The sequence below is a fragment of the Hibiscus syriacus genome, unplaced genomic scaffold, assembly GCF_006381635.1.
Source record: "Hibiscus syriacus cultivar Baekdansim isolate YM2019G1 unplaced genomic scaffold, ASM638163v2 tig00116996_pilon, whole genome shotgun sequence".
Classification (NCBI taxonomy): Eukaryota; Viridiplantae; Streptophyta; class Magnoliopsida; order Malvales; family Malvaceae; genus Hibiscus; species Hibiscus syriacus.
In genome coordinates this window covers 2,373,630-2,382,579 of record NW_024063512.1, presented here as the reverse complement: position 1 = coordinate 2,382,579, position 8,950 = coordinate 2,373,630, and the positions used below count along the sequence as shown (strand labels likewise).

At 38.3% G+C, this 8,950-nt stretch overlaps 2 protein-coding genes across 3 annotated transcripts; one reads left to right on the top strand and one right to left on the bottom strand.

Annotated features, from left to right (window-relative positions):
• The first annotated feature begins 481 nt into the window (after nt 1-481).
• LOC120193708 (elongation factor-like GTPase 1) lies at nt 482-4,712 on the top strand. Of its 2 annotated transcripts, XM_039196142.1 has the most exons (3): nt 482-816; nt 984-4,111; nt 4,490-4,712. In XM_039196142.1, exon 2 carries the CDS (start codon nt 998-1,000, stop codon nt 4,073-4,075), a length of 3,078 nt encoding a protein of 1,025 aa, XP_039052073.1. In that variant the 5' UTR covers nt 482-816; nt 984-997; the 3' UTR covers nt 4,076-4,111; nt 4,490-4,712. The 2 variants fall into 2 exon arrangements, with proteins under 2 accessions (XP_039052073.1, XP_039052074.1); XM_039196143.1 differs by lacking the exon at nt 4,490-4,712 and having other exon boundaries at nt 484-816; nt 1,098-4,261.
• A 148-nt stretch (nt 4,713-4,860) lies between these two features.
• On the bottom strand, nt 4,861-7,914 carry LOC120193710 (GDT1-like protein 1, chloroplastic). Its single transcript, XM_039196145.1, has 12 exons — nt 7,599-7,914; nt 7,428-7,512; nt 7,037-7,309; nt 6,741-6,794; nt 6,528-6,589; nt 6,312-6,380; nt 6,115-6,166; nt 5,937-6,011; nt 5,637-5,766; nt 5,403-5,473; nt 5,108-5,155; nt 4,861-4,996 (listed from the first exon to the last, which is right to left on the bottom strand). The coding sequence occupies exons 1-12, from the start codon at nt 7,769-7,771 to the stop codon at nt 4,925-4,927; spliced, it is 1,164 nt and encodes a 387-aa protein (XP_039052076.1). The 5' UTR covers nt 7,772-7,914; the 3' UTR covers nt 4,861-4,924.
• Between the last annotated feature and the right edge of the window lie 1,036 nt (nt 7,915-8,950).

Sequence of the window (8,950 nt, the reverse complement as noted above, 5' to 3'; positions counted from 1 at the left end):
TGACAACGATTAAAATCATTATATGTTATTTCTGCAATCACAATAAAAATAATAAGATTTCAAACATGACCATAACTACCATTTAGATATTGGGTAACAACTAAGCTTAATTTTGAATTTAATGTGCACAGTGGCAGATCAAGAAATTTAAGAAAAGAGATCCAAAATTTTAATTTTTTTCTTAAAAATAATGGATATGTAAAAATTATAATTTTTTTCTTAACATATTAAATTAAATTTAATTATTTTTCTAAAATAATGGAGATGTACTTGACCCGTACAGGGGCTTAGTGCATCCGCCACCGAATGTGATGAGGGTGAGTGGCAGAAGATAAGGAGAGCTTTGCAGTAAAAAAGACTGTCTTTGGGGCTGGTCTATTTGCTTGTGCTATTAATCATGGGCCATGGCCTGGAAGGAAAGTTTATTTTTTAGGGAAACAACGGGCATCGAAGACCCAAAAGGACTGATAAGAAAGTTCTTCCTCAACAAGAGAAAAGAAACCTAATTTCCAAAACGAAAACTTGTATGTCTCAATTTGAAACGAGATTACAGATTGAAGAGCAGCAGCCACGTGTGAGATTGTGCGAAGATATAACACCTTATTAAGGCCACTGGTTGAGCGCCATCTTCTCCTTTCCTCCCCCGTCTTTAATCCTTCTTCTTTCTTTCTTTCTCCTTTGCTCCCAATTCCTACCTTATCTTCTTCAACTCGTTTCCAGCAAACACGGAGGTAAATTGGTTGTGGGCGCCGTCAATTAACCTTAGCTGTACCTCTGAAGATCAATTTCGTGCCGCGCTGAAGCTAAAATCGTTTGGTGAGTGCAGATACGAATTCTTTCCCTTTGTAGTATATAATGCCTGGGAATCAATATACCTATCAATATACCCTAATTACGTAATTTTGTTTTAAGATTCCCAATACTTTATACATCGTATTTTTGTTGATTTAGCTCTTCATCTTCTTCTTCTTGTTGTAACTTAGAGGAGAACAAAACAATGGGTGACTCTGATACTAGGAAGATTAGGAATATATGCATATTAGCACATGTTGATCATGGTAAGACCACATTAGCTGATCATTTGATAGCCGCGACAGGTGGTGGTGTACTGCACCCTAAATTAGCTGGTAAACTTAGGTTTATGGATTATCTTGATGAAGAGCAAAGGAGAGCAATAACGATGAAGAGTTCATCTATAGCTCTTCATTATAAAGACTATGACATTAACCTTATAGATTCCCCTGGTCATATGGATTTTTGTAGTGAGGTGTCTACTGCTGCACGGTTGAGTGATGGTGGATTGGTTTTGGTTGATGCTGTTGAAGGTGTTCATATTCAAACTCACGCAGTCTTGCGACAATCCTGGATTGAGAAGGTTACCCCATGCTTAGTTCTTAATAAGATCGATAGATTGATATGCGAATTAAAGTTGAGCCCCATGGAAGCTTATAACCGGTTGTTGAGGATTGTTCTTGAGGTCAATGGGATTATGAGTACGTATAAGTCAGAGAAATATTTGTCTGATGTTGATTCCATACTTGCTGGCCCTTCTGGTGAGGTGACTGATGAGAATTTGGAGTCCATAGAGGATGATGAGGAGGATACTTTTCAGCCTCAAAAGGGGAATGTAGCATTTGTGTGTGCTTTGGATGGGTGGGGTTTTACAATTACTGAGTTTGCTAATTTTTATGCTTCTAAGCTCGGGGCAAGTACATTTGCGCTTCAGAAAGCGCTCTGGGGTCCTCGCTATTTCAATCCCAAGACCAAGATGATTGTTGGGAAGAAGGGATTAGGTGGAGGAAGTAAGGCACGACCAATGTTTGTGCAGTTTGTTCTTGAACCACTTTGGCAGGTTTACCACGCTGCTTTGGAACCAGATGGGGACAAAGGGACACTTGAGAAAGTGATTAAATCTTTTTATTTGTCTATCCCTCCTCGTGAACTGCAGAATAAGGACCCAAAGATTTTGCTTCAAGCTGTCATGAGTAGATGGCTTCCTTTGTCAAATGCAGTTTTGTCAATGGTAGTAAAGTGTATGCCAGATCCTATTTCTGCTCAATCACTTAGGATTTCACGTTTGCTTCCCAAAAGAGAGATTCTTGATAAAGGGGTAGACTCTAATGTGCTTGCAGAGGCCGATCTAGTGAGAAAGTCAGTTGAAGCTTGTGATTCTAGCCTTGAAGCACCATGTATTGCTTTTGTATCGAAGATGTTTGCAGTTCCAACAAAGATGCTTCCCCAACGAGCACAAGGGGAGATTTTAAACAATTTCACTGAAGAAAATGGAACTAGTGAATCTGAGGAGTGTTTCCTTGCATTTGCTAGGATCTTTAGTGGGGTTCTTAGATCAGGACAAAGAGTTTTTGTGCTTTCAGCTCTATATGATCCATTGAGAGGGGAACCGATGCTGAAGCATGTGCAGGAAGCTGAATTGCAGTCCTTATATTTGATGATGGGTCAAGGTCTGAAACCAGTGACATGTGCGAGGGCTGGGAATATAGTAGCAATTCGTGGGCTTGGCCAGCATATATTAAAAAGTGCAACTCTTTCGTCCACAAGAAACTGTTGGCCTTTCTCAAGTATGGCATTTCAGGTTTCCCCTACCCTAAGGGTTGCAATTGAACCCTCTGATCCTGCAGATATGGGTGCTCTTATGAAAGGTCTGAGGCTTCTGAATCGAGCTGATCCATTTGTAGAGGTCACTGTTTCCTCTAGAGGGGAACATGTGTTAGCCGCTGCTGGTGAGGTTCATCTAGAAAGATGCATCAAGGATTTGAAGGAGAGATTTGCAAAGGTGAGCCTGGAAGTCTCTCCACCTCTTGTGTCCTATAAAGAGACTATTGAGGGCGATTTATCTAATACGCTGGATGATGTGAAACTGTTTAGTTCTGGCTCGGACTATGTTGAAAAAATGACTTCGAATGGAAGATGCACCATCTGTGTTAAAGTCATGAAACTTCCACCGACACTAACCAAGGTGCTTCATGAAAGTTCTGATTTGCTCTCAGATATTATTGGAGGTAAACTGGGGCAGAGTGCCAAAAGCTTGGAAATGCATACATCAAGTCTGAGTGAAAATGAGGGCCTGATTGAAGTGCTTAGAAAGCGCATTGTTGACGCTCTGGAGAGTGATTTTTCGTGTGGACATGAAAATGACAAGGATCAGGCTGAAAACTGCAAAGGTAAATGGCTCAAACTTCTTAGGAGGATCTGGGCACTTGGTCCAAGGCAGGTTGGTCCTAACATTCTTTTTACCCCGGATTACAAAATGGAAAATGACGGTGGCACTATTCTGATACATGGCTCTCCTTATGTATCTCTGAGATTGGGCTTTGCTGATAATTCTAGTGCTAGTGATACTGCTGCTACATCTTTGGAACTGACTCAACCACTCTATGGAGAAGCAGAGAGTCTGGAAAGTAGTCTGATGTCTGGATTTCAATTGGCTACTGCAGCTGGCCCCTTATGTGATGAACCAATGTGGGGATTAGCCTTTGTCGTTGAAGCTTATATCTCTCCCTCAACTGTGCAGGCTGGTGACTCAGAACCTAACCAACTATCTGAGCAGTATGGTCTTTTCACTGGACAGATAATGACAGCGGTCAAAGAGTCCTGTAGAGCAGCTGTGCTTCAGAGGAAGCCTAGGCTTGTTGAAGCCATGTACTTTTGTGAGTTGAATACTCCAACTGAATATTTGGGCCCCATGTATGCAGTGCTTGCCCGGAGGCGAGCCCGAGTTTTGAAGGAAGAAATGCAGGAAGGTTCTCCTCTTTTTACAGTGCATGCTTATGTGCCAGTTTCTGAAAGTTTTGGTTTTGCTGATGAGCTAAGGAGATGGACATCTGGGGCTTCTAGTGCCCTTCTTGTGCTTAGTCACTGGGAAGCACTTCCTGAGGATCCATTTTTTGTACCAAAAACAGAAGAGGAGAGAGAAGAATTTGGTGATGGTTCTAGTGTTCTTCCGAATACTGCAAGAAAGCTCATTAATGCTGTTAGGCGGAGGAAGGGTTTGCCTGTAGAAGAAAAAGTAGTTCAGCATGCAACAAAGCAGAGGACACTAGCTCGTAAAGTGTAAAAGTTTATCAAGAGCTATGCTTTATCTTCGAATATGGTACGGGGGTAATATGTTCTTATATTCAAATTGCTTTTCCTTATCAATATTGCCTTTCTTCCCACTGGGATTAATGTGGCACACTCTTTTTGAAATGGAAGTTTGAACATTGATCAATAAAAAAACTGTTAAAAACTGGGTTATGATCCAGTCCAGGCATAAACAGTAGTCTGTACATTTTCAATTTGATAATATTTTTGCATATTGTTGTTGTCAGATCGAGTATTGTCACACATGCTAAAACTGAGCAAAAGTCTAGCATATAATGATTTGTAGGTTCGTGGAGGCAGCTACCCTAGAGCCTGATGGCAAATCAGAATTTTGTTCCATTCTCGAATATCTTGGTTGACTCTCATTAGTCATAAATTTTCCATACAGGGAAGGGGTTGCCCGGTTCCAACACAAACCTGCCGAAAACGTCTGCAATTTGGATGCACCTAGCTAAGGTAAAGAAAAATGCATGGGGCAGGATGTGAAGTTTCTTGGCATACTTTCAGGAGTCTTGGTTATATTCCTGGATTTTAATTACTTTGTTCCTGGAATGGATTCCCAATCTAAATTTCACCTTTGCATTACAGTTATAGTTTCCTCAATTAGTCCATTTGTTTCTGGAGAATAATGTTATTAGTTATTCAATTATTAGTTTTTAGGGTTATGGCTATGCATGAAATCGAGTTTTCATTGTCATTCCATGTTTCAGATCAAGATTTGATTCAGTAACAGATTCATGATAATAAGTCCAGGAGGAACAAAGAATTAAGTCATAATTAATAATCGCACAAAAAATGTGATTTTAGTATCTAACTTCAGCCTCTAATTCACAATCTCAAACAATGTTACAGCAGCGAAGATGAGAAAGAGAGTACCGCCGATGTAGGCAATGGCCTGCACAAGAAACCAAGGAAGACTAATAAATGAAACGCATTAAGGAAAAGCTAAATACCCCATGATGCCCTTTGGTGAAAGAGATAAGAAGGTTGAAAGCTCAAAGCTTACCTTCTCTGATAAGAATGTGCCCAGTAAAGATCCTCCTAAAACAGCAAGCTGTAGAAAGAATTTGGAATTTAGTATCTGTATGATTTCTAAAGAAAAAGTGGAAATTTTACAAGGGTCCTGGTAACTAATGTCAAATGGGTTATTGAGATGAGTAATATTTGGCAATTGCAGTTTACATAATAGAAAAGATTTGTAGCAGTACGACTATCAAATATAGAAGTAGAGACACTGCAATGATGTCATCAAAGGAAGACTTTTTTTTTTGTTTATTCCTTTATGCTCAAGTATGAGTTACCAGAGAAGCAACACCATGGCCAGCCAGTGCGCCTCCGATGACTCCGAGAGGAGAAGAGGCTGCCGCTAGTGCTGCATAAAAACAAAAGAAAAGACGTAAATACTTTATAGAGAAGCACCCTGGTAGAATGTCACCAGCTAAAACATGTTATGATTAGATAACAATCCTCATTGAAAGCTCCGAAACGTCTTCAGACAGCGAGAAAAAAAGAAAACCAAGTGCTTTGGAACTGACCGATTGTGGAGAAGAATGATTTATCGCCCCACTCGGCAACAAAAACCAAGAAGAAAGTGCTAATAACAGTGTTAGCAGCAGCTAAGATCCCAGCTCCATTTCCAGAAAATTCTGAAACTGCTAATTCTGCCTGTTTCATACCACAAGAAGAGGAACTGATTTAAATAAACTCTGAAATCAAATCATTTACTAGAAAAAAATGGACCAGTATTGGAGCTTGAATAACCAAGCCAAGTCAAAAACTACATGCATGCATAGGTACGTATCTTAAGACATCATATAAAGAAATGGTGAGTTGACCTCCTTTTGTTCATCTTCTGCTTTTTGATTATCACTTGAAGCAGCATCAAGCAATGTTGAAACTCCAAAGTATACCTGCAATTTTTTTAAAGTATCTTACACTTCTGAGCATATAATGTGTTTTCCCATCTTTAACTGACAAATAAAGCCTAATCCAAAAGTTGGAAGATAAATATACCAGAAGGAAAACTGCAGCAATATCATCAATAGGCAGATCAGCCTCACCAAATCTGGGCATTAATAGTCAGATGTTAGAGAAAAAATATATATGTATATATTTAAACCAACCAAACTAATCATAATACGAAAACTGATTGATCTAAGCTAAACCAGAGTCTTCATATTCATTCTACCAAGAAATCTCAAGGGAAAAACCTGAACGGAAGGATTTCATCAACATAGTGGAAAGTTCTTCCCAGAACAACAGATACGATTGTCATTGCCCTGCACATAATAGAAAAAACACTTCATCTTTTAAAACGACATTTCATGTCTGTTCTGAGAGAAGTACACACCTATGAGCATCTCATGTAATGAGATTAAAACGTGTAAAGGACTTATAAATCACCATGCATGGGCAGAACAACGTACGCAAGTGCTCCAAAAGTCCCAATGAAAGTTACAACAGCAGAATTTCTAGCAGCTAAAAGTGCCTGCAAATAAAACATGCAAACCAGGGTGAACTCGACAGTTATGCACAGGTAATAACGGAAAAGAAAATGGTTAAAAGTTGAAAATAATTGAGCTAGAAAATGTATCCTCCTATAGCACAAACGAGATATTACTAAAAGGACTCGGTCTTACCGCAATGAAAAAGGTTTTGTCTCCCAGTTCTGAGAAAAATATCAGCAAGAATGCCTGAAATAAAAGAAAATGATTCAGTTACTGCTATTGAAGATGTGTTGTCATATTTACAAAAACTTTAAACAACAGGAGAAAGTTTAGCAGAGTTTTTTTCTGTCATTTTCCTTCTGAACTCACTTTGCAAAGCACAGTGATTTAGGAAGCATTTGAATGCTTAAAATTATGCATAGGCCTTTATTTAAATAATAATAATAAAAAATGCAACTAATATAGAAGTTACAGGGAGATTTCCTCACTGAAGCAAAACCTGTGCTAATATCACCAAGGTCTCCTACATTAGGAAGGAACTGCAACCCACTAGCAATATCCGGGAGAGAAACCGCAGGTAGTGAGCCTTGGAATGTGAGCAACCCAAAAAGAACCATAAACTTTAGCGCATGGTTGAACAAAGTAGTTGAGACAGCCAAATTTGAAGCTGTATTTTCATGATCCGAAACACAACAATCCTCTGATTTGTGCCCCAGTGCAACAGTCTCTTCCCTTTTCTTGAATTCGACATACTTATATCCCTGGTCGAAAACGAAGCAATCAGATAATAAATACATGTAAACAACTTGTAAGCCAAGAGAACTATATTGCAAAAAGAACCTCACAAAGAAGCAAGGAACTTGATTTAAGAATTCTTACCAGGCCATGCTGCTGTTTAGTGACCTTTTGCAGAAGGTCCCCAAACCACTCCTCACATGTTCTTAAAACACAATTTCTGTAACACCTACGTATAAAAATATCTTATAAATACATGGAAAAAGCTCTAAAGCAGTGACCTTTAAATGGATTGAAAAGGAAATGCAAGGGTACCTGGAGAAAAGAAGACTTTGGTGTGGAGAAGATAGCTTGGAAGATTGTTTCTTGGGGAGAGAATTAAGATTGTAAGAAAGCAAACGAGAGGTGAAAGAGCTGGGAGGTTTAGGACATGGGGGCAAGAGTGAATGAACAACCAACCCGCTCTCCCTCAGCGTTATGCCTTTCATTCTTCTCGGGCAGCAGCTCTCTGCTTCAGTCTCGGTTAAAGTTGTGGTTCTGGTTTTAGTATTCTGAAATGTTTTATGGCCATAGATATAATGTGTGAGATGGATAAGTAGGAGAATAGCGCCAATACAAATTCAGCTGTTATCTTTTAGCAGGATTGCATGTTGTCAACCGTGTAAAAGCTAATTCTTGAAATCAATGATTGGGTTCAATCTTGGGTCGGCTCCATGTTTCTTGTTGCTTTGATCACTGGATTTAGCCATGGGAGATTTTAAATAAAGCTCAAAGAATTTGTGGTTCACAACCAGCCCGAAACCGTAATATGTAGGGATGTTTTAATGGTTAATTTGGTCCTCGATCGAATTAAATTAATCAAATCAAATTAAATATTATTATTTGTTAATTATTTGAATCCGTAAAAATATCAATTTTAAATTTAAATCATCTGTTAAATATATAAATCCATACAAATCTAAATTCAAATATGCCAATAGAGAGTATTTGTATAAAAATTTTTTTTAATATCCAATTACGAGGAAACACAAAAGGAAGGAAAGTTTTAAAATATTATAATTTTAAATTACACCCGTTTGTTATAGTACTATTATCATTCTTATTTTGATCACTAAACTATTTTTTTATATAAATGATCACGAATGTTATTTTATTTAAAGACGAGAGAATGTTATATGTTTTTCTCTGCTAACGTGAGAAATGTTCTCCACGTCCAACCCACATCTATGACAAATATGGTTTGTAGATACATGTTGATATATAAGTTTAGCATAGTTGGTACAATTTTTTTTGCAAATTTCCATTGAAGAATTTTTTACCTTAGAAAGACAAGGTACATTCTATATGTATTGGAAGATGTTTCCAGTAGGAATCTCCATAATATGCTCATTAAGTACAAGTTTATAACCACTTGTGAAGGTCGTCGAGGGAAAATATTTAGGTCGGAGAACTCTGGCAATCAAGGAATCCGGGACTTTGAGAAGGTATCAGCCTTGTTTTGCCAGTAGTGCAATATTAAAATTTTCAAAGTCAAGGAATGGAATTCCACCCGAATCTTTCAACTTGTAAAGTTCAACCCAACTACACCAATGTGTTCCCTTTTTTCTGTAGCATTCTTTTGCCACCAACAATAGCTTCAAATTCTTTGCAAAAGGAATTGGGTAAGA